At 41.8% G+C, this 26,071-nt stretch overlaps 1 protein-coding gene across 8 annotated transcripts in view; it reads right to left on the minus strand.

Moving 5' to 3' along the window:
- Positions 1-26,071, minus strand: part of Parp8 (poly (ADP-ribose) polymerase family, member 8) — a 175,178-nt gene that overhangs the window by 87,439 nt on the left and 61,668 nt on the right. For all 8 annotated transcript variants that reach the window (XM_006517719.4, XM_006517720.2, XM_030247321.1 and 5 more), the window contains one exon: positions 464-501. In XM_006517719.4, the coding sequence (XP_006517782.1) occupies positions 464-501 (38 nt within the window). The remainder of the gene's footprint in view (positions 1-463; positions 502-26,071) is intronic.

Raw genomic sequence — 26,071 nt, forward strand, 5'->3', positions numbered from 1 at the left:
ATACCTAGCAGTTATTTCTTTTGAACAATTTCTCTCTCTGTGTGCGTGTGCGTGTGTGTGCATGTATGTGGTGTGTGTGTGTGTTGTTTATTTATTGAGACAGGGTCTCTCTGTAACCCTGGCTATTGTGGAACTCACTACGTTGGCCAGGCTGGCCTCAAACTCGGAAAGATTCACCTACCCCTGCCTCCTGAATACCGAGATCAAAGGTGTGCGCCACCATACCTAGCCTGTGTTGAGTTTACTTTAAAAAATAAGCACTATTCACAATTTGTTATGAAGATACTGTCAAACATTTCTTTAGCAGTTAATTCTCAGAATCTCAAAATCATCAGGATTCATCCTCTGTCTCTACGCCTCCCCTGCCAGTGCTCCATGGTTCTGTGCAAGAATGCATATTCCAAATCCCCAGAAGAACAACAAGGTCAAAAGTGCTTAATAGGCACTTGAAGGGAAAGCATACCTGGGTAGTCTTCTGAGACGTGGACGGAGTAGGATACACTGCAAAGACAGGGAAGAGAGAAAGGTTTAAGTCACTGTGGAAAGAGTCGTGCTTTTACACAACAAAAGCCCACCCCGTGTTGCCCATCTATTTATACAAATACAAGTGTAAGCACACTGCCCACACAGACCAGAAGGCTGATTTAAAGGGGCTACGGGAAACACGCAGACGTGAATTTGAGTGTGAGTAGGTCATCCCAGTCCTTCCTGACACAGTCATTATTCTCCTGATGGCGATCTCCCTCTCCGTATAAACAAGTCTTTTCATTTCAGCAGCACGCGAAAGCTCCTCACAATGAGAAACTATATTTTGGTTCTGCTTTTCCCAAGTTTTCTTTCCATACGAGAGAGCATGTTCTGGAGTTAGTACTGCATTAGAGAATTTAAAGTGTCTGTTGCTGAGGAGAGACCTCAGGACCTTGTACACACTCGACTCTCTGCCACCCAGCTGTGTCCCCAACCCCAGCATTTATTTTTAACACTGCTCCCCAACAAGTGTTTTTTAAAAACAAAGAAACAAAAAAAAAGACATTTGACTTAAAATTAATGTGATGATAGATGCATGTAACTAAGTTATTCTTCTTAATTCACTCTTTCAAATCCATTATAACACACAAAATGCTATCAATTCTGAGGACTACAGACCAGCGTCGGGAGGAAAGAAAGTTAAAATATATGTAAACAATTTCCCAGTCCTTTCTCAGGAACCCTTATGCCTCTACAAATCTGTTTCAGATGATAGACATTTAGATAACCTATTTCTTCGGTTTTCTTTGTCTATACAGAAGACTGCAAATCCTTTGAGATTCAAGCTCCGTATTGAATTATATCAGTCCATGGCCAACTGTTTTAGTGTATGATACCCAGGAGTCAGACAACAGTAGGCATTTAAATGGGTTAGGGGAGTTGTACAGAAAAGATATGCTACTGTTCGTGAAGGGTATTTTGCTGCTCAATTAGTAAGTCAAGAAGCCAATCATGTTAATGTGAAATCACATTTAAGCAGAACAATCAAAGGAGATAACACGGATGACTAACCCACAGAAGCATAATAACAAGTAATGAACACAGAGGAAGAGCCTGGGCAGTATAAAGCCCAATCGTTTACTTCTTAATTTGGAAATAACTACATAGAAGAGCACCTAAACCAAGAAACGGACATTAAAGTGTGTGTTCTTCTGTGTCATTCTGTCATGCATGTGACACATATGTACTACATAATCAGAATCAGGAACTATGCACTTATTGTCATCCCTTCATCTTAATGCCCCAAGCTCCATGCAGGCGTCCAATCAGTTCTTTCACAGTTCTCCAATTCTGTCATCTCCAGTGTGACATGAATGTGTGTGTATGAGTGTGTGTGCTTTCATTTACACAACTGTAAAGTAAGAATGACAGTGAATTATTATCTAAAAAAAAAAAAAAAAAATTACCCAAGATGGAAACAAGGAAAACGCAAATTACCACCCTATTGTAGTAGTAAAACAAGAGCAAGGTTTAGTGGGATATACAGGGAGGAAATGATAAAATGAGACCAAATGGCAGATGCTAAGCCCAGTCAAAACCCCAGCTACTGAAATCACAACCCTGAGTCAAATGCCAAGGAGGTAAAATATCCACGCCACTGGTACCTAAATCTTGGTAGGGAAATAAACACTGTGACCCAATGCAAGCTCACTCTCTCGTGGTTCACTTGCTAACACAGTGGGAATCTACTACGGAGCAATGAAATCCTTGTTGATGAGTCTGCCTCTTCAATGAGGCAGTGCTAGATGACAGAGAGCCCAGGCAACTGGACAATTATACCCAATTCCAATCTGAATCTATTTCCACCACCCCATGGTCACAACCCAAATTACTCGACCTCATTTTTGCTCAAATCAATGTCTAAATGTCAAATGAACCCTTAATCCATTCCTCTGTCTTTGTCCAGGCTGGGAGCCTGTTATAGACTAGCAGGAGCCTTGGTGTTGTTTGGAGACTGACTACCTAGGTAATAGAGAAAAAGTCACTTATACAAAATCAGCTTCAGTGTCAGTTCAGAAAGACTGGAGGTTCCATGTCCACGCTCTCCAGGTCTTCTGATGCTTTGACGGAGGGCCCCACTATTCTGCCAGTTATTCAGCAACAGCTCAGGAACCTTAGCCCAGCTCCAGTTCTTTCCGTTCGTCTTATGCTGTTTTGTGAAGACATGGTCTCGGGCAATTCAAGCTGGCCTCAAGATCACAATGTAACCCAGGGAGACTTTTGGACATTGACCCTTGTACTTGCGCCCATCTCCACAATGCAGGGATTAAGTGTGTATTACCATTATGAGCCTCAAGCACTAAAATTAACAGGAGTTTTGTATGAATGAATGCTCTCTGGAGAATTCGATTTGATTTGCAAAAAAAAAAAAAGAAAAGAAAAAGAATATATTACATTTATCAGAAACTAAAGCTAACACCGACAATTTTACTTTTAAGGGGCTAATGGCCTCGTAATTATAGGGGGTAGTCCCACGTTCATGAGCATGCCTAATTTTTCAAGCATCAAACAGAAAACAAAAGCCTTGCAGGATGATTCATCAGCTCCCAGACCTAAAGCTTGATTTTTGGGTGAATACCAGGAGGAAAATCACCAGGCCTGTAAAATCTTAATCAGTTTCGGTCTGTAGCTTTGCAGAATGCTAAGGGAAACAGTCCACTAAGAGCAGACTTGGATGATTAAGCTCAAGGCTCTAATGGGCAGGGCCAAATGGGGAGGGGGGCAGGGAAAGGTGGGGTGGGGTGAGGCCGAGATCAAAGCTTAAGTAGCTTTCAGAGTAGGGCTGGATTGTGCTGTTCATAGTGAATGCTATACACCCTGCAAGTGCTGTCCTGGCAAACTCAAAATAAAAGATGACAGGAGGAAACCCTGAAGCAATCTCTAGATTCAGGGGGGAAATGCCCTCATAGTCCTGGACGAGGCTGTGTTGTGAATACATTAAAAAGCTTTGTCGGAGAACTTCGGGTCGGTTGACATGTTGTTTGGTATAATCTATATGTGGACCATAGCTTGAGGTGCTTCGGGTCAGAAGTGTAAGCTGGAATCCATTAATCTTTTTCTATTACTTGCGTAAGTCCTCTGATAGTATTTGGCCTGAGGAAAGACTTCGTTCTGCAGCACAGGCAGAGGGCCATCCGAAAGGAGCCATCCGATGTTCCGCCACTGACACCTCACCTTACACTTGGGTTTTAGTCCTATGACTGGAACCATTCCCAGGGTCATTCTTGCATTTAAATTCATCATTTGCACCTTATTTCCTTTTCCTTCTGAACCCTCTCATGGAGAGGCCAAAGATACAAACTTACTCCTCATTCCAATGTTCTCAACTTTAAGAAAACTATTTAATTTTCGTAGGAAGATGACAGAGTTGGTGATCAAATTTAAAACAAGACAGGAATACAGGGAAAGACCTTGGCTCAAAATAACAATAATAAACAATAATATTTTTTTTTTAAAAAACCTTAAAAGAATAGCACGGGGTGTGGTGGTTTTAATGAGCGTATTTAAGTTGTGTATGAATACTTGGTATCCAAGTCATGGCACTTTGGGGAGGTGCATTTTGTATGTCCTTGCTAGAGGAAGTTATGCCGCTGGAGGTGGACTTTGTGACCCTCTGTGCTTGCAGCTCAAGATGTGAGCTGTCAGCTAACTGTGACAGACACCATAACTGCCACTTGCTTTTGTGTCTCCTTGCCGTGATGGACTCTCAGTGTTCAGGAACCGTTTAAGCCAGATGAAGCCTTCCTCTTGTAAGCTGCTTTGGTCAGTGTTTTATCACAGCACGGGAAAGGTAGCTAATACAGGAGGTAATGGAAGACAGGTTCTTAAAATAGAGGTGAGAACAGACTGAAAGTAAAGGAATCTTAGGAGACATGTCATGGGTGTTGAATGCAATACCTGTATTTTATAATAAACCCCCTAACACTACGGGGCCATCTGCAAAGCAAAATTCCTAGGTCCTGAACTCTCCTTTTTTTTTCCTCCACAAGACCCCAGGTTTAACCCAACAAGGATTGTCCTGTGTGCTACCTCTTTTGCCTCTGCCCTGAAATCTGAAGCACATTTTCTAATAACAGAGGCTCGAGAGCTCTCAGCTTTCATGGTTATATCAGATTTCTAGAATTCACACGAGGAAAAGCAAAATGCAGAAACCAATGCAGATCCCAAACTATTTTGCTCACCTGGACATGAGACGCTGAAAACACCAGCAGAAGCCACCTCGCTGCTGCCATGCAGCATGGGGCTTCTGCCTCCATGGTGCTGCCGAGGGAAATGGACCTATCCTTGGATCCCACCCCAGGCTCACCCCAAGTGCTTTAGGGACTATTCGGAGCACGGTTTGCTTGTTTGATCCCGTTCAAGACCGACAACATTCACCGTTTCGCTCATTATCATGTTTCATTTCCCAAGGAAGCATTTGCCAATGACAACAGGCCAGTGTTCTCCTATTCTTCCCCAGTCACTAGCTGTGATCGCTGTGTAACACCACAATTAGGAGATTCTAGTGCACTTTCCTACTTCATCAGTACTCTTACATCACCCCCGTCAATACGATATCACAACTGTGTTAAGCTACATAGAGACCCAAGGCCTCGTTCACCTCACCCTCCTCTTCAGACCCTAGATCTGGACCTGAGGGTAGAACTGCATCTCCTGTACAAAGTCAAACCTTCCTGTTCTACTCTTCAGCTCTGACTCCTCCAAACTTTAGAAAACGTTTTCACCCCTTTGGTTTTCCCTGGGCTGCCTCCAGGGTTCAGTCCACCCTCTGCCTGGCTCTAGATAACTGCTCATTACAGCACCCTCAGCTCTTTCGCTGTGAAGTTCCAACCTTGCCTCAAAAGCTCCAAATGGTAGATTGAGTTGTGCTTGGCAGTGTCCCCTAGACGCCTGACAGCTGTCACAGGGACAGTGACACTAAGGTTTGTGAGCACACATAGACACACAAGGCCCTCAACATCAGTTAGTAAAGGCTTGACCCAGTGAACCTTAGACCTTACATCTCACACATGCCTATAGTTTACTCTTTTCATTTATAAATCCTGACAAATTTCTAAAACCTCATCATTTGCCCTCTAGCTGTCAAATCATTTTATTTCATATTAATGTAAAGGGGGCTGCCATTTGGCTGCTCCCTTAGGCGTTTAAACTATTTCTCCCGCTAAAGACTGACATACAGACTTACAGTACCTGCACCCACACAGAAAGAGACGAACATCTCTCATTTCCATCAAGCCTAACCTACCAATATGCTACAAAGATCCCATAAACCCACAGTCCACTTGAGATTTTTTGTTTTATTAGTCTCACAATTCTATAATTTATAATATCAATGTTTTTATAGAAGTGGGGAAAAAAATCTAACTACACAGATATTAAGAAAAAAAACCTACTTAGAATAAACAAATGAGGGATGACGAGAGAGATAACTAAGCAGGTAAAGGCACAGGCCACCAGACAATACAAGCTTGACAAACTGAGTTTGATCCCCAGAACCAACATGGATGAGGGAGGAGAGAAGCTGTCATGAGAGCGAATTCCATACTCACACTGTGGTACACATACTTACATGTACACTAATGATGCAATTCTAAAGAGCCAACTCTCCCAAGTATTGTATTGTGCATGCATGATTTTGACCTTAGGCCAACTTAAAAGGCAGTAGGATAGAAGGCTTTGTTTTCAAGGCAAGGTCTTACATAGCCCAGGCCTTGAACTCCATGTATACCTAAGGATAGCCTTGAACTTGTGATCTTACTTCCAACTCTGTGTGCTGAGATGGCATACATGTGCCCACATTCAGTTTTATGTGGTGCCAAAGACTGGACTCAGGCTTGGGACATGCCATGCCAGGCAAGCATTCTGCCAGCTGAATTACATCCTTACCCTAAGAATATTTTCAAATCTGGAATCCCAGTACGTGGGAGGTAGAGGCAAGACCTGTGGTTCAAAGCATCCTCAGCAAGAGGAGAAAGTAGACGTTTGTAAAACAAGAAGTTATTTTCCGATGCTGTAAAAGAAACACGTTTGGTACCATGAGGCGTGTTTCCATAATAAATATATATGTACTACAGATATACACCTACAGAGATACTGCTTGAGAAGAACGGCTCCCCTCCCTTCTCTCCGGGGGACTCTGAATGAAAGAGCCTTCCCGCACATCTGAATTACTTCCGTCAGTACAACTACAGCATGTAGTGAGACAAGGCGCTAGGGCTGTTCCCACACTTCATTTACACTACAGACATGCTGGTGACAGGTATTGCTCCACGGCCGTGGTGGCTGCAGGGACATCACTGACTCCTCTTCTCCCCCCAGAAAAAGCAGGATCCTTGACTTCATCATAGGCAGTCTACATAGTAGATATTAATTGTGCTGGAAGTCTCCACACTCAGCTGGGGAGAGGCTTTAATCAGGATCCTAAATGAAGGGCTTTCCCCCTCCCATGTCCTGGTAATTTTCCTCTTTTCTAGTCTGCCTCACAGATTAACGTTTCAATTTGTATCATAACTGAGATATCTCTGTCTGTCTCTCCCTCCCCCCTCTCCCTGCCTGCGCACGCGCACACACGCACGTGCACACGGACACACCAGATTGTATAGATCTGAATCCTGAATTGACATTCTGCCACAGTGAGCTGTGCTGTGTGATCACCAGTAAGTAGTCTTCCACTTCAACTGTTATGAGAACGTATGAGACAATGCAATGTTTTAAAAGGAGACACACAGGACACACAGATTACACAGGAAGGATTATTGCTACTCTCACAAAGCAGTATTTGCCTAATGTATTTCTCACTCCTCATGCTCCTTTACGACTCAATCCCAGGCCAAGTTCCTCACAAACTTCCCTGACCACCAAGACAAAAGAGTAGATTCCTTCCTTTGGGTAACACTTCTTGACCTCGACACTGAATCTCCTCCAGACCTCAGGGGAAGAACAACTCTATTGATTCTCAAATACTCAGGGCCAAGACATGATGGCATACCACCCAACATGTAATTTTGAAGATGGAAGGATGCACAGATCATAGTTCTCAAAATTCCTGAATGTAATACCATAGCAATTCCCTACCTAAGGGAGTGTTTAAACTTTTATGAAAACGTTGCCTGCCACCGCACGTGGCACATACTCAAAATCACCACAAACACAGTGAGTGTGAGACTTCTCCATCAGTGCCTTCCTGAGCCTCTTGTGATGTGAAGAAGTAGACTGGGCTTTGGATGTCACCATCACGCAATCTCTGAGACTCACATTTTCAAGTCTACAAAATGATGGTAGCAGGCGCCTTGCAGCTCTCCCTAGGGTGTGAGCCAAAACCCAGTGGAACACTAGACAGGAGGACTTAATAAATAAATAAGTTTAAAAAAATGGAAGCACTAGTTATTTTCTGTAGTTTCTATAGCAATTCAACATTAATTAGCAAGTTATGTGTCAGGGGTGTACTACACATTAAAGCTTTTATGTAAACTGCTACCATTTTTAAAACGTAGTAAAAGGAGTATCATTTCTCCTAAACAGAAGCAGGCTGGTGGAAAACCGCCAGTGTCAGATGGAAAAAGGTTTGACTGGGAATTGTTTAAATATCACATATTCCATGCTAGGACTAAGTACGATAAGTTAAACCCACTAGTGACACTGCAGAACAAATGGCTCCTTGTCTCCTGAGCAAATGCATGCACAGACTTTCCTAAGCATCGAAATTATTGAAGAGACATTTTCAACTTAAGAAACACAACCTTGAGCTAATTAGATAAATGATCAGCCCCTGAAAAAGACTGGAGATGCTGACCAAACATTAAGGTAGCCAAGCATAGATGTGCCAGTTTTCAGAACATTTTGATAATCTTTAAACCTATTATACTTTGAAGAGATGCAGTAACGGGACCAACATAATAAAGAAATGCTTTTCCTGGTTGTGTTTAACGTGAGAGCCCAGTTGGCAGCTTCTATTCCTCACTTCTGGACCACAGGTCAACACTTAGGCTTTTAAGAGATCGTCCTCTGGGCGGGGCTGAATTTGAAAGCACCTAAGAGGGTGGATGCTACTATAATTAACCTCATTGCTTTGAGGAGTGGAGTCTCATTCTTTCCTTTATCACATCTGCAGTCACATACAAGAGTCAACAGAATATGTGAATGGAGATGAAAAAGAAGCAGATGCGAATTCATCAAGAGATAAATGCCAGCCAGGTATAGAAGCACACTCCTTTAATCCCGCCCTCAGGAGGCAGAGGATGGCGTGTCTCTGTGAGTTTGAGGCCAGCCTGGTGGCCTGTGAGATACAGAACAGCCAGGGTTTGAGACCTTGTCAACAGACAGACAGACAGACAGACAGACAGACAGACAAAGATATTCCAGTGCTGAAGTACACTTATGAAGTAGAGTGTCTGCCCTGGGTGCCCTGGGTGCTGAAGGCTCTAGGTTCAATTCCCATACCAAAATAAAAGGGAGAATCAGTACTGTTCACACAAGATGCAAACACTAGATAGAATAGGCCATCACCCAAACTTAACATTTATAATAAACTAGTTATATGATTATTTCTATATTTTGCCCTCAAAAAGTAATCTCTAGGCTTTTCTCTGTTGTACAGTGTGCAACCAAAACAAATTTAATATTCAAGTGATGAACATTCACTCAGATTTACAGGCCTTTCAGTGTTTTATATCTGAACCTCCAAGTGGTCATAAAAGCACTAAAGCTGCTGCATACACAACATACCGAGGGTTAAGGACTGAACAGAAGAGAATAATTCTATCCCTGAAGTCAAGCTATTGCATGGCAGGAAAAAAAATCGGGGGAAATACTATCAACGCCCAAGAGAGATAAACATCAGGGGTAGCATTATACCTTATGAGCAAATCCCTCAAAGAATTACAAGCACATAAAGTGAGTCTGTGGCAAGTTCACGTCGTATAGAGTATCAAAACTGCAGGCCCTACAGCATGCTGCCTACCAGTCTCGCCCTCGTCTCACATCACTGCTCTGAATTCTCTGGATAACCCAGCCGGAACAAAACAAACCAAAGAGAGCCAGTGCTGGAAAGATGGCTTAGCAGTTAACAGCAAGTACTGCTCTTGCAGTTGACCCAGATTTGGATCCCAGCCCATAATATTCTGTGATTCTAGTTCTGGAAGATCCAATGATTTCTTCGTCCTCTACAGGCTCCAGACGTGCATGCCATAGACACACACATGTGCAGATGAAATATTTATGTACATAAAAAGATAAGCAAACATAAAAGGCCCGATCTTTTCAAGTGGTCTTAACTTTTTATTTATTATTACTGAGTGTATATAATGAGTGTGTGAGGCTTCCCAAGGCAATGCAATGCAAGCCAAGGATCAACTGTGGGAAGTCAGTTCTCTCTTTCCAACTTTATATGGGTTCCAGTAATCAAATGCAGGTCTCAGATTGCCAGTCACACTTTCCAGGCAAGAGTTCTGCTGCTGAGCTGAGTTGGGTTGTGTGGGTTTGGGGTTTTGTTGGTTGGTTTCTTCCTAGGCTAGACCCAGTTCTTGAGCATGCCATGTCCCTGTCTGGAATTTTCTCTGTGTTTTGCCTCCTTGACATTACTTTTGCCTCTGAGATCTTGGCTCAAATGTGACGTTTTCACAAATGCTTTCTTATCTCTCCCCAGGCTTGTGGATCTCAGCCAGAGCAGCCACCGTTGGAAATTACACACCCATTTGCAAGACTCACGCCCACCTGCTTCTCCCATAGGTCTATGAATGCAGAAGCCCCTACATTCTTCTTGGTAATTAATAGTGATGCACATTGTCGTTTTGTCTTTAAACAGCCGAGTTTCTGTCTTTAGTATTTTTACAATGATTTAGTTCCATGCAAAAGTCTACAGTATATTTAAGTAGAAGAATGTCACTCACTTACCATGGAGAATACTATATTTGTGCGATTAGTGTTTATTTATAACCTACAAATCCTTTTGTCTTTCAATGATAAATAAACACATTCAAAATGACTTTACAAATAATAACAATCATTCAAAACTTGAAGACCACACCACACATAAAGACAAAGGATGGCCTGTATTAAGCTTGTATTGAGCTTGAACTGTGCTCTATATAAGTGAGTTAGACTGCCTGCTGCTTATTTGGTTAGGAGATACCATCTCCTGCTGAGTGCTGTCTGCAGGTTACACGGAGGATGATATGCAGAGGAAGGCTGCTTGTGTGATGAGACTCCATCAGTGAAAATGACTTCTCCACTCCCTGCCCTGCCTCACATTAAAGACCGAAAAGAAACAAAATTCCATAGGCACAGATAACACCAGGTCTCCTCAAAATCTCTCCACTGCTTTCCCTCCCCAGCTTCTCTTTAAAGATTGTATGAAAAAAAATTCCCCTCATGAGGTAGGAGAGGAAAGCTCACTGAACAAGCCAATCAGCAACAGATCCCAAGAGCTGACAATGCCGCCGAAGAAAAAGCACCCGGGTTTGATCCTCAGCACGTGCTATACCTAGATGTGGTAGCACACTCGGGAGGTATGGAAAGAAGGGTCACAAGTTCAAAGTCATGCTGTATTGCATGGTGGCTTGAAGCCAGTCAGGGCTATATAATTCTCTTTCTCAAACAAATGGACAAACCACCACCCCAAACAAGAACAACAAAGTAAGATGGCAGATAAAACTGCTTTCTGTTCAAGCCTGACAACTTACGTTCTATCTCTTGAACCTATGTAAAGACAGGAGAGACCAACATACAAAGTGTCCTCTGTACACACACACACACACACACACACACACACGCTTTAAATTCAAAACATAAAACAAAAGCATATTACACCTCTTTGCTAACAGGGTTCCCAAAGGCTTTTGTTCCGTGCTTCAGGGTGGCTAGTCCAGAGCACAGCTTGGACTTTTAGAAAATGATTATGCAAGAAATAACTCACTCATTCGTCCTGCATGGGAATGAGGAAGTTCTGTATCTGCTAGAGCCTTAGGACACCCACAAGCAAGCTAATCCATGGATACATTGGCTACATGCATGAGTGCACACGGGGGCTGTTGTGTGTGTGGGGGGGGGGGGGGACAGAGACTGTAGAAAAGTTCACAGACAGAGAAAGATCCCTCATCAACTTTCATTCTAAATGTTTAACTCATGAACCATGACTTTCTTTTCATTGTGTTAAGCTAGCAGGAAATATTTTTGTTTGCCAAACTGAAACCATCTGAATTTTACAGACATATTTTTTTAAATATGTCTAATTTTTAGTATCCTAATTTGCATTGAATACTAACTATATTTTCATGCTATGCCTAATGCCTACTGAATCTGACATGTAGAATATAGTAACGAGTTAATTTTTCTTCTAATCATTTTGTACTTTAATGTTTAAGGCATTTTATTAGATATTTTCTTCATTTACATTTCAAATGCTATCCCCAAATCCCCCTATACCCTCCCCGCCTACCCTGCTCCCCAAGCCACCCACTCCTGATTCCTGGCCTTGGCATTCCCCTGTACTGGGGCATATGATCTTCGTAATACCAAGGGCCTCAATTTAGAGTTTCAAGTGATACAATTCCGAACTTTTACAGAAGAACTTCAAAAAAAGTGTAAGTAGATAGATTACAAGGAAAAAAAATGCAGGACCACAAATGTCTGTCTCTCTGAGTCAGTCTTCCAGACCTGTGTGTGTTGAGCTGGTATTAGATAGCCACAGACTCCTCAACACTACTCTTGCTTCCTTCTGGAATGCAGTCTTTGATATCAGGTTAAGACATCAACCCGACGGGGCGAGCTGCAGCTCTCAGTCTCTAGATCAGTTATCAGTAGGTAGGCGGGGAGGGTATCTTACTAAAATCAAGTATGCTTTTACTGTTCACTAAGCTTTGGAAACAATGTTTTATTCTCACAAGACTAAATCGAAAGGTACAATTACACTGACATATTTTGATCATGAAGTTAATTGATGAGCATTCAATTAATGAATACAATTTATTCTTAAGCAAGTGACTATGCAATGCCTCAAATCCATAAACAACCAAGACAGGAAGCTGTGTGGTTCTAGGAAGGGAGAGGCAAGTTCTGACAATACTCTGACTCTGACAACAGTCTGGACGTGCATCTCAGTGGGACACTGGCATGTAGGCTTCTCTTCGTAAGAAGCAGAAAATACACTGTTGATCTCAGAGCCAAGGAAAGGAGGACAACACGGAACAGAATTAACTGGTGCGGGACATCTAGTTGTGGAGATCCCTTTAGATATTGCTGCTGCTTGGGTACTGTTTTCCAAAGTATAGCTGAAAGAGCCTATATAACTTCTTTCAAGCTATTTCTAAGTTCTGTGGACACAGCTTTTACATGCTACTGTGAAACCTTTTGAAACATCTGATTTTTGCTGATCACTTGAGTCACAAACTCCTCATGATGGTTTTTGCTTCTTGTTCAACATTGTGAATTTCATTGGCTCAACCGGGATGAGCTTTCCCATCCTATAAGGATATGTTGACTTTATAATTAATGTTACCTTATACCCTTACCCTTCAATTTGCTTGAAGATAATTTTCAATTAATTGGGAATGAAAAGCAATTATTAAGAAGTAATGACCGAACCTCTTAAAATCATACTTTCAGTTTCTCCCAAGAAAACTGGCCTCGAAACTCCCCTACAGTTTCCCAATCTGAAGAGGAAGGGAACAAGTCAAGAAACCTGGGAAAACATGTGAGCTCTCATAAGATGAATCATGTAGATGCTGGGGGTGAAATGTGGTTGGGGAAATTCCTACTTTTATTTTCTTACCTCAGAGATGTGAATAATAAGGGCTTGTGAAATCCACATGCCAGTATAAAGGAGGCTAAGCTAGGAAGAGCAAGAGTTCAGGGCTAGCCTGGGCTAAGGGGTAAAGTGAGATGCTATCTCCAGAAAGACAGAAAGGAACGGCCAATCTAAGATTTCCTTTGAGAATGTTGAAAAGTTAATTTTATCCTGTTGTTCCACAATTGCAGACATGCATATTCCAGGCCTTGGTTCTCATATTTACTGATTCATTTTGGTTAATATTGGTTGCTTGCTTGCTTGCTTGCTTGCTTGCTTGCTTGCTTGCTTGCGATATGCTAAAAGTAGACTTGCAAGACTAGATGTAGACCAGAATGGCCCTGAGCTCATTAAGACCTGCCTGCTTCTATGCTAGGGTTTTGGTTGGTTTTTTTTTTTATTGCTGTTGTTGTTGTTGTTGTTGATGATGATGATGACACTTGATTTTTAGATGTTTGGAAGAACAGCCTTACTCGATAGCCTGGCTTCCAATGTGCTGGTATCATAGAAATGCACCACCACTCCCTGTCTGAAAAAAATTACTGATTATCACAGGAGAAATAATCTAAGAAAAAACTTTAATTTGAAAATTGACAAAATTCTGTATTTTCCACCTGGAAATCTGGCCATATGCTGTTAAGAAACTGGTAGGGATATGAGGCATTCTTTGGCACTACAAATGCATTTGTGTGCTAGAAAATGCACACCTCGGTAATTGTCTACAGCTACCGTCCTCATGTGAACCATGTAAGCAGCATCTGTAACACAGATCTAGAATCCAAACTAAATAACTCCTTATTCAGATTAACTCGGGTTCAAAACTGAGTAGATCAACCATGGAAACACAGAAGACACTACTTAAAGTACTTTGGTTCTTTTTTAAACCTTTTCTTGTGTGTTTGTGTGTGTGTGTGTGTGTGTGTGTGTGTGCATGGTAAGTGCACAGATGTAAGTGCACAGATGTGTAAGTCTGAGAACACCTTGTGAAAGTTGATTCTCTCCTTCTACTGTGTGGGTTCCAAGGATTGAACACAAGTCTTCAACTTGATAGCAAGCATCTTTCCTGGCTGAATCCTCTCCTTGGCCCACTTCTATGCTTGGAAAAGTAAAAATTATAAAAATGCTCACAGAGTTGATTAAATAATAGTATACCCACAACAAAAACGCTAAAGCCACAAGCTAAGTGAAACTACTCTGAATCAGGTTACAGCCGCATTCCTGTTGAAAATAATATATAAAGCAATGTCCTGTTATACACAGAGGGTGTAAGGTCAAAGCTGTCAGTATGTAAGATACACTCTGCATGAATGTCTACTGCAATGGAGACTAAGGAAAACCTTTGGAGGATGGGATGGTAATTTATTGGTTGTTGCTTTTTTGATCTTTTGTTTCTTTATTGAGCATTTTAAAATATACTTTATTAATAGTTATTAAATATATTCATAGGGAAAAACACCAAATTTAATGCAAAAATTACATTCCACAGTTCACATGAAAGTGTATAACTAATATACTCTGAGAATCTTTATTTCATCCTTCAGGTACTAAATTTTCTTAGGGATTCAGAGCTTCTATTCCACTGACCAAATTGATCCACACAGTGATAATCTGTCTCAACATACCTTTCCTCATCTCAAACCTTCCTGAAACACCATATTGATTGATTGATTGATTGGTTGATTGACTGACTTAACTGTTTTTAAGATTTTTACTTTGTGGTGTGTGTGTGTGTGTGTGTGCGTGTGCATGTGTGTGATGTATGTGCAGGTACTGAAGGTAGCCAAGAGTAACAGGCCTTTTTTGGCCACCTGCTATGATGCTAAAAACTGAACTTGGGTACTATTGAAGAGTAGTGTGTATACAATCTTAACCACAGAACCATCTTGCCAGCCCTCAGAGACCACTACTCACAATAATGCTTATTTCCCTGATGAGATCTAGTTTCTCTGTATAACTTATTGTATTCCAGGTTCTAGACATACATATATCCTAAAAGGTGTTCCAAATATGAAAACATATAGCTCCTTTGCCATGACATTTAATAATTCCTAAATCATGGTAGGAAAAAATATATACTTTATGCTTTGCAGAAAATAAAATAACCTAAACCAAATGATGCTATGCATGTTTACTCTGATTTTCAGTTACTTTTTACTCATAGGAACAGATGAAAAGACAGAGCTTAATTTAGAGCATAGGTGAAATAAATCATGACAACAGAATTTTATTACACTATATAATGTGAAGTGAGGACAAAAGAGCCACATCTTCTGTTTATAAATCTAGCCATCTATAACTCGACATGCCCAAAATCATGAGGAACACTACACTCGGCATTTGTAACATTATAAATGCTTAACAAACGTAAGGCGTAATTCAAAGCCATGATGTTCAATATTTGCAAGCCATACGAATATGCATAAAATAAGTTACAGAACATCCATTGTTCTAACAGGCTCCAACGGGAGCTGAGCAGGAACAGACTGGAATCTAATTACAGCCCTATTTCTGCAGAGAAGCACCCAGTAAGCCATGGAGCACATGAAGACCTTCCTGCAGGTGCGTATTGCTGATGCTTGCATGGAACCTCAGCACGGAAGAGGCTAAAGCAGGAGCTACAATCCATGACCAACCTGGGTTGTGGAGTCAGAGGGGAGGGGAAAGGAGGGGGAGAGAAGGGAGGGGGAGGGGAGGGGGCCCTCATAATTATCACATCATTTTGTCCAAGATGACGTTCTGTCATAACAATCAACCATGGCACGTAGTAATTCTGATGATCCTTGTGACTCTAGAATAATACTAACCTTACTCTGGAATAGATTACTCTGGCAGTTGGTTTTGCATAATTTCAGCATGTTTGTTGTGATCTAAATTTTAAGATGAGCAAAATTACTCCATTGTCTCAGCTTCTTTTTTTACATACTGCACGCTTAGAGTAAACCCATGTGTTGCTAGCCTTGATTTTGGCAGCACAAATTCACTGAAACAGAGAAAGCTCTAAAACCCACAAAAGTCACCCTTTTATTTCCAAAGACAAATCTACCTATAGGTCCAGAAAATTCAATGAAGAAATTTCTCAGAATACAGAATATAAAGAAAGTCTAATGATGTGGATGTTAATGCTCCTTTTACCACAGGATGCCTACCTAACATTTAGTTTATCAGTTATTTTGAGACAGAAAATACACGCTCTCATACTGGAGACAGGATCTGAGAACAAACTATGTAGTTCTAGGGCCATGAAATAGGAAGAGAAAAATCAATTTATGTAACAATAAGTACAGTTCAAACAATAAGTGTGAAATGATGGTGGGGTCTTCAGTAACACACCAATGCCCTGTAATCATGAAGAGACCTCACGACAGAATTTGCTGGCGACAGACCAAAGGGAAGGACAACCATCTCACATCTATACCACCCAAGCCTTCCCTTCTGTTCTCAGCAGGGCCACTGAGCTACAAGTACAACAGAGGGGAAAGATGAATATTCCCCATGAGGCTTCCCCGCCTCGACCCTCTATCCCAAAAAAAGATCCACGAGGAGACAGTTCGACATTCACATGAACCGACAGATAAGAAGATCAACATCTCGGTGAGGTCAAAAATAAATCCTTCTGTGAAAACAGAAGCTGAAGCTAGGCAGTCAAAACCTTTGGATCACTTTCATGATGCTTAGATTAAATATCATTTAAAGTACAGGCTCCATTAAGATACCTATACAGATATCTCCGTAACAAAGCAAATCATGTTCCCCTTCCTCCTTGGCGAAGACTACTGCTTACCATTGAGACTATGGGAAAGTCGGGAAACGTCTATGTGGACAGAGCCGCTAACAGGAGGCTTTGAAAAGGAAAGGGGGCAGGCAGTGTCTGAAAATTCTCCAGACGCTGGCAAAGAAACAGATGGAAGGAAACAGGGGATGAGCGTGGGAGCCACGTCTGCTCGGAATGTAGGGTCTCTGACCCGGTGAGAAAATAAGTAATCATAACTGGATAGGAAAAGAAGCCTCCTATGATCAGAGATGGAACAAGAGAAAAAAATATATTAAATTGTTAACAAGTGATAACACCCATGAACAAACTGCTTTCGTATACATCACACAAATTGTGAACCTGTGAGCCAATAAACTGATGGGCCATTGGGTAAATGATTCAACAGCCATAATTCCTGTCCCTTCTTTGTGAAGTTACGGATGTAACAATAAATACTGCTATCTATTTCTGGGCATCATTTTTCAAGAATTGTGATAATGTTCTTAAAGGCAACCATTCATAGGACAATTTAAGAGCTACTAAAAAGGAACTACTTGATCAAGGATTTTAAAATCTGAAAAGTGTTTTTTGTTGACTTGTTTATTGGTTCGTTGGTTGGCAGTAAAGGTCATAAGAAACCAGCAGTGATACCTTCAAACTTAGGACTTGAGAGGCTGACATAATATTGAATTTGAGGCCAGTGAGGGCTACACAGCAAGTTGGAAGGCAGCCTGCAGTACATGGTGAGATCTTGTATCAAAAGGAAATTCAACAAAATGAAACACATGTGCTGGTGTTAACAATTTGGACTTTCCCTTGCCCGTTAAGAGAGTTGAATTGACAACATATCAGAAGCCAGATTTTCACCCATTTGGAGTCAGGCACCTCTGACCACAGACCAGAAATAAAAAGGCATTGTTTCACGAGAACTATTCAGTCTCAGCTCCTACCGTTCCAACAACAACAAAAGGTAGCTAAGTTCTGCCCAGTCAATATTATTGTCTGTTTGCAATTGTCGTTCAAATGACAACTTACACTGTTAAGTGTCCAAGTCAAGTGATTCAGCCATATACTGAAGGACCTGGTCGGCAGTGCTTTAATTAGGTCTTCATGCAAACATCAGGCTTTCATCTATTATTTCTTTTCAGAATTTTTTAAAACCCTCTTTAGTGAATGTGTCCAGAACACAATGTCCATTTATAACTTCAGGGGAAACATGTTTATAAACGTTACAAGTAATGTGCACTGAATTCTGTAAATAAGAATGATAGCTTTGTGTTTCTTCAGTTCCCCCTCACATGGAAAGTAGTCCTCTTCGTAGATTCTCACATCAACCTTTCTTCGGAGCAGTCACTAAATCTCTATTTATTTATTTATTTATTTATTTATTTATTTATTTCTAGAGCCACATTTTATTTCCACTGCTAGCAATGAGCAGGCAGCGCTCTTACTGTGGAAAGTGACTATGATAGAGACCAGCACTGTGCACTGCAGGAATCTCTGCTGTGAAATCTGAGTAGCCAGATGCACTTGGAAAAAAATCAAATTCTCCATATTTTAGAAAGTGCATTTCTAAGTTTCAGTGAGTCACCGGGATTCAAACAAATATGAAGTGCTATAACGCTGGAGGGGTGACGTTGAAATATCAATAATTCAAGGTCAACCTCACATACATGAGTTTGGGGATAGCCTGGTCTACGTGAGATCCTCTCTCAACCTGGTGAGTCAGGTTTGGTGGTGCATACTTGCTATGTCAACATTTGAGATACACAGACAGGAGGATAACCGCAAGCTTGATACCAGTCTGTTCTACATAGTGAAGTTCAGATGCGATCTCTAGAGAAAAAGCTATCCACAAGAAGATGCATGGCTGCCCTGATTTCTCATTACCTTGCTTAAGGCAAACTTCAATAACCTCAGGTTCCTTTATACTGATTTGTCATTAAAGATATTGAGGCAAAGTTTACAAAATAAACTTGTTTTAATTTTCAGAGAATTTTCTAGTCAGAGATGCTGGAGGACAAATTTTATCCAATCTATATTGCAAACCTGGGCATGATGAGGCTTATTTGTAGAAATGAGGGAAAACATGTAGCCGGTTATAGTAAGAATGCTATCGGTAAATATAAACCTGAGTGCTGAGTGCTCTAGCCTGGGCTTTCCAGCACCTACATCCACAAACATGGAACACACTCAATATGGAAAGCCAACACTTATCATTGTTAGATGACTATCTTCACAGTGGAAGTCAAAATGAACAGTCTCCTAGCCCTTTCTCTTGGGCTACAAGACAGCACCCTGGTCATCTTTCACATACAAAGACTTTTCAAGGTACACACAAGCCAAGACATACATCAAAAGCACACTTCTGTAGACTTCTGCTTTACACGTTCCTCAGACTCAGCCCAGCTGGCAACAGACTCACTGGTTTTGGAAAGAAGAGTAAAAACTAAAACAAGAAATCCAAACTGGAGTGGCTTCATGTTCTGATTTTGGTTTCTTGTGAACCAATCCAAAAGCTTTAGAAATGGGAACAGAAAGTCCACATCACAACCTTGATTTCAGACGGTTAGGGTGAAAGAGAAGTCAGAAGACAGCTATGCACCCCTTCGTTTATAAAATAAATATGTATTGTATTGTTTGCTTTTTGAGACATGCCCAAAGAATGCTGGGATTTCAGTAAGTGTCCCATTAAGGCTACTGTGAGCATGAGAAGAAATATCCACTTTCACCAGGAAGGGGAGTCAAGTCTCCCACCATCTTCCTAAATCACATGGCTTCTTGTGGTTTCTCATACTGACCTTGCTATGGGCAAGAAACTGCAGAATCTAACATTTCTTGCTCAAAAAGTCACTGCCCCAGATAAGCCAAAACCCATGGAGCAAGCTTCCCTCCTCAAGGCTGACAGGCTACAAAGTATGCTAAGGAGATGTAGTAATTTCTTCATTGATACTTCACCTTTGATCAGTAAATTTTAAAAAGGTTGTTACTCATATTATCAAAGCACAATGCCATTCTTAATTACTGCTCTAAGGGGGCGGGGGGGGGGGGTTCGAGTCCATCCCTGGCAACATTGTAAGTTCAAGACTATCCTGGACTATAATAGATCCTGTATCAAAAAGAAAACAAAATCAGACAAAACTAAATTTTTTCCAGGAAATACACATCCAATAAAAGACAGAAAATGTTGACAGGCCACACTCTCATGTTGTAATGTACACTCCTCTCCCTTGATAGAAAACCATTGAGTTTTTTTTATGTTTCAAATTTGAAAGCTGACATGAAAACTGAAGCTGTCATCTGCGTCAACAGCCTTTCTACATTCATCAGTTAAAAAGTAAAGGAAACCATTGAGGACGGCTGATCTGGGAGAGAGAGAAGAAAGAGACTCATGAGTGGTTATAATTAAACAGTATGAAGGAAAGCAGTCTATCCAGAAATCAAGAGGTAAAATTTGCTTCCATACCACTCAAAAAGCTCTACTGCCAAAAGGATCGGTCGTCTTTTATCTCATCTTCTAGGCAAGAAAACAAAACCCCAGAGAAGTCTCTCAATGTGTCCTGCATCACACTGTACTTGGCCCAGAGCTTAGAACTTTGTCCAGATGCCCTTCATTAGATTATCATTTCCATAACTGATTAAATTTGCATGGCACCGGTGAACAGCAGGCAGCCCTGTGTGACTTAAACCAATCGTGAAATGTATTCAAGGGACAAATATGAAGGAAGAAATGTCCCCCCCACACACACTACCTTTTATACCCTAAGTGACTTCTATAAAAGGAGATGTCTGGCATTATTTGGTGCTGATTTTTCAAAGCAACAAGTCTGAAAGCATAGCTCCTCTAAGGAGGAGACCTTGTCATTCAGTTCATAGCTGTCAAAGCAGGTTGGCAACAATCATATGTTGAAAGGAGTTTGGTTAATTAAATGGGCCTGGGAAGTTCGTTTTAGAATATTTGTCAACAATTAACAGAATGTTAATGTTTAACACAGGCTGAATACTGAAATGCCTGATGTCTGAGTGCCTCTGTTATATATGTGAGTATACTCACGTTCATATGAGCAGGGCTGCCCACTGGTGCATGTGTGCTAGCGGAAGCCAGAGGAGAACATTAGGTGTCCTTTGGGAGACACTGAGGCAGGGTCTCATATGGACCTGAGAGCCCCAGAGATGTGTCCATCTCTACCTCCCCAGAACTGGGATTATATGTATGTATGCCTGGTATACATATGTATGTATATATGTATATATGTATGTATATATGCATACACTTTATATCTGTGTGTATATATACATACATATACACATACATATATTTATGTATAGGCATATATATGTATGCACATAGACATATACACATATATAAACACGAACATGTGTGCATGTTCTCAGGATCTGATTTAGCGCTTACCAATTTACCTGTCTCCCCAGCCCTGCATTTATGAGAGAAACTGTTTAGCTTTAGGGCAGCTCAAAATAAACTGAGCTGCTGAGTTGCCCCGTTCCACATCAGAGGACACTTTGGACACTTCTCATCTTGTGAATTTGTATATCAACGTTAACACAGATATCTATAATAAAGCTTGAAATTGGAAGAACTAAAATGTTTAACATAAAATTTAAGAGTGATGTCAAAATTATGCATTATAAACGATGCATCTGTTTAAGTTCTGATGAAAAAGCTATCATTTCCAACGCATTGATATTAATGTACTGTAAATGTTAAAATATTAATTTTGCCTTTTATGTTAGATTTCTTTTCTTTCTTTCTGAGATAGTCTGATGCTTGATGTTGTCACCTTGACTGGAGACAGAACAGCCTAGCAGATAAGTTCTGGACATGCCCTTGAGGGATTACGTTAATCGAAGTAAAACAGCCCACCTCGCCTGTGAGTGATCATTCCATGAACTGACATCCCGAACTGAAGAAAAAAGGAGAAAGCAGGCTGAGAAGCAACCCATTATCCTCTGCTGCCTCACTATGGAAAGGATGTGCCCAGTGGCCTCAGACGCCTGCCATGGCTTCCCCACCTTCGCAGACTGCACTTCTGGAACTGTGAGCTAAAATACAGCCTGTCTTAACTTGCTTCTGCCACTGGGTACACTGTCGCAGCAACAGTACAAGTAACTCATGCCTGCAGCGGTTCCTGCAGCCTAGGCTGGCTTTGTACAGGATACTAGACAATGATGACTTAAGCTTCGGGGGCTCCGCCCTCCACCTCCCAAGGGTTCAGTTGGACCAGACTTGTGGTCCTGATGTTGAGGATAGAGTTAGCTGGCTACACCCACAGTTATCAGTTTTGCTTTCCATTGGATGGTCCTGGAAAGGAAAAGGCAGCCACTGCCAGAAGAGAAGTAGCAGAAAGACTCATCACGGCTATGCCACAGAAAAGTTTTGCATAATTTCTTTAGAAAGAAGAGAAATATGGAACCTAACTTTGAAATGGGATACCTAGGCAAACAAGTCTACTAAATAAAAAGACTAATAAAACCCCAAGGTTAAATTGATACAGAACATCACAGATGAAAGATGTATGACCCTGACCTCATGTCAAATGGTCTGTGTGACCCAGACTTGGGAAGGGAAAGATGCTCAGCAGTCGAGAGCTGTGGCTCTTCCTGCAGAGAACCCAGATCCAATACCCAGCACCCGCATGGCAGCTCCCAACCACCTCTCACTGTGGTACCAGAGCATCCAATGCCCTCTTCTAGCTTCTAGGGGCACTGCACATGCATGGTGTGCACACATACACATGCAGACAAAACACTCACACCTAGACTTAAGGGAACAAAGATTCCCCTGCCTCAGCCTTCTGAGGATGAATTACAGGCTTCACACTGAGCTGATGATGCCACTGTTTAAAGATCATGTAAAAGACCAAAGTGGAATTATGACGTCTCTGAGAAGCCAAAATGAGCCAGAGGTGGTGAGCGCCTGGAATCCCAGCACTAGAAAAGCTGAGGCAGGAGGATCCCAAAGTGGAAACCACTGTGGGCTTCAAGGGAAGATTCTACGAACGAACGAACGAACAAAAGAGGGAGGGAGGGAGGGAGGAGGATAGAAGGAGGGAGGAGGAGAGAAGGAGGGAGGAGGAGAGAAGGAGGGAGGAGGGGGGGAAGAAGAAAGAAGAGAGGAGACAAGAGGAGGGGAGAGCAGGAGAGGGGAGGGCAGATTAATGTGCCACTCTGTATGAATGGAGTCACAAATATAACATTCTCCTCGTTCTTTTGAAGTCAGCCAGGCTGGAGTACCTCTACCTATTTTCATTCTAAGACCTAAGGTGGCAAATATCACTGAAGCTCCTTCATCAAATGCTGTCACTTAAAAATGCAAATGGGATAATGATCTAGAAGTAGTCATTAGAATGCAAGAGAAAATCTCAAGTCATTTTTCCCACCTAGAGAAATGGCAGGGGCTGTGCTCCTGTCTGCCGGGCTCCAGGCCCAGGCCTTCCTCTTCAAATATGCACCACCCAGCACATTCGAACTGCGAGCAAATGTCCAAGGCTCTAGGGAAGCCTTCCTAACAACTGGCCCACTATGACCAAAAGCACTGTTTTACAAGCACACTGAGAACGCTGTGCAAATATGACAGACATAGAGCCCTTGAAAGAAACAACATAGAAGAAACAGAAGTAACAAGAGAGTGGCCCGACTAATTGGTTTTCACCAGCCATTAATGGTTGGAACTCGTAAATCCATTCTACCAATTACTGAGGAAATAATTACTGAAAACCGACTCCGCGCTGACAAAGGTGGTAAATCAAAATAAACAGGACGACGGGCTCTGGAAATTTGTCGTGCAGGTACAAAAGCACAAGTAAAATGTCACTGAAACACGCACAAGGTATAGTTGTAATACATCGTCAGAAGGAACACTACCAAGAATCTGTGCAAAATAAGGACCTGAGATTTGCCAAAGATGAAGTCTTCCCTGGGGGCGGTGAGAACGGGAAATTTCGTAGGTGAGTATGGGGACAGGACTGGAGGTAGGATCTAAATCCATAACTGTGCTTCTTCAAATGCCCTCCCTACAGCCTGATTTCCCAAATAAGACAGATTATGGATTGGAGCCCTGCACCTTGAGGGATGTGGACCACAGATGTTGTTAACATATTTTGTTAAAATGAACTAAAACAAGCTTGTAAAGTGCATTACCTGAACTACTTTATTTTACAAAAAAAAAAAAAAAAGTACCCATCTACCCTGGCCAAAAGTCAGATCCAAACATGTGTCCCAGTTCTTAATGAAGAACACCACGGAAAGAGGGTGGCATGGCTACTGAAGTGTAGGAGCACCCCGCCCACCGTTCACTAAGCACGCTGAGGCAGAGAGAAGCAGGAGCCAGGCTTGGGAACTAAGCGGACTCTAACTCTACAAAGGAGTCTCTGGCTCCAAGAACTATGTCTGACTCGTGTCGCCTAAATGTGCATTCCTTGCACAAGGAAGGGTCTCAAATAGCCATCTAGAGAAAGGGATGGAAGATCATAAAAATACTACACTCCTGGCAGGCGGAAGCTGAGATGAAGTAATTACCTGGAAAGTCCCAGAGCAGAACACTCACCCGGAACACCCACTACAGGATGCTCACAAAGAATACCATGGCAGAGGAATTGCCTGTTTCTTCACAAGCTAAAGATCCCAAGAAGCTCGTGTGGCTCTGATCTGGAACTATAAATGCCCCGTTTATCATGCAGTAATGGAAAAGTGACTTTTAATGATACTGTTTTGTTTTGTTTTCTTTTGTGCACATAAAGAAATGTTACTGGAAATAGAGGGAGTCGCTGTTTTAAAGTTTGACCCCCTCATCCCCAAGACACTTCTCACCCCTAAGCTGAAGCCCTGCTTCTTCCCTCTGGCAACAGGCGAGAGCAGAAACAGGGGGATGACCTCCAACACACACTGACAGTGTCTTTGGCACTAGCATGCGCAGAGCCTGCATAATTTCTGCTGGTTTTGCCCATCTCAATGAACTGCCTGGAACCAGCAAGCCTGTATAAGACAGCTGTGTATAAAGTTACTCCTGGACTTCCCTGCTCCTTGGTGAGGGAACTTTCTCAATCCACCATGCCCAAGCCAATTTTGTTAATAGAGCTTTGTTCCCGGGGATTTTTAATTGAGACACCCATTGGCAATCTACAATATGTTTCACAGTGGCTAGCAAGTCTAATCACTGTGATTCAACACCAAAAAAGCAGCTTCCTGAAGTTCTATCAGTAAAAGTGTCCTTCTGAAATGGGGGTGGGGGTGAGGGTGGGGATGCGGGTGGGGGTGGGGTGGGGAATGTACCTTGCAAAGCAGTCAGTGGGATTGATTACACCCAAATCTTTCAGTGGGTTTTATTTAACATCTTTTATTTACAGAGCACTCGATTATGTCATTTACTAGAACAGCTGATACTCTGTTTCTGGAGAGTCACACAGATGCAGAGGTTCCCAAGTTAAGAGAGACCCCCAGTCACTGGATTGCTAAATGAATCAAAGAGATGCTTCAGACCCAGGCCCAGCCCACAGCTAACTTAGCTCCAGATCAACCACGGGAAAAGCATTCCACAGTTGCTAACCTTCCGAGAATGAGCCATCAAAACTCAGGTAAGGGTCTCTTCCTTCCCCTGGATTTGAAGAAAATCTTGCATATAAACTAAAATTGCAGACAGTAACTGTGGATGCCGTTTAAGCCGCACAGCCTCCAACTGATACGGCCCACACAGGCACAAGCAGTGTTTTTGGAGCTGAAAAACCAAAGCACAAAAGCTGACTGTTTATAACCTGGAAAGACCAGTGACAATCTGGCAGACCTGCTGCTAGCAAATTTAACTAAGTTGAAGAAGTCACCTGTCCTAGCCTGGGATGGGGTGAAGAAGGAAATACTGCTTTGGGGAAGCAGAACTACTTAAGAAATACTTAGCTAATACTTTCCCAGATTAACAGTGAGAAGCCAAACACAAGATTTTTGCTTAGATCTGCGAAACCTTTGTTAACTGTACAGACATATGAAAATCGCTATAT

This window comes from Mus musculus, chromosome 13 (genome assembly GCF_000001635.26).
Source record: "Mus musculus strain C57BL/6J chromosome 13, GRCm38.p6 C57BL/6J".
Lineage (NCBI taxonomy): Eukaryota > Metazoa > Chordata > Mammalia > Rodentia > Muridae > Mus > Mus musculus.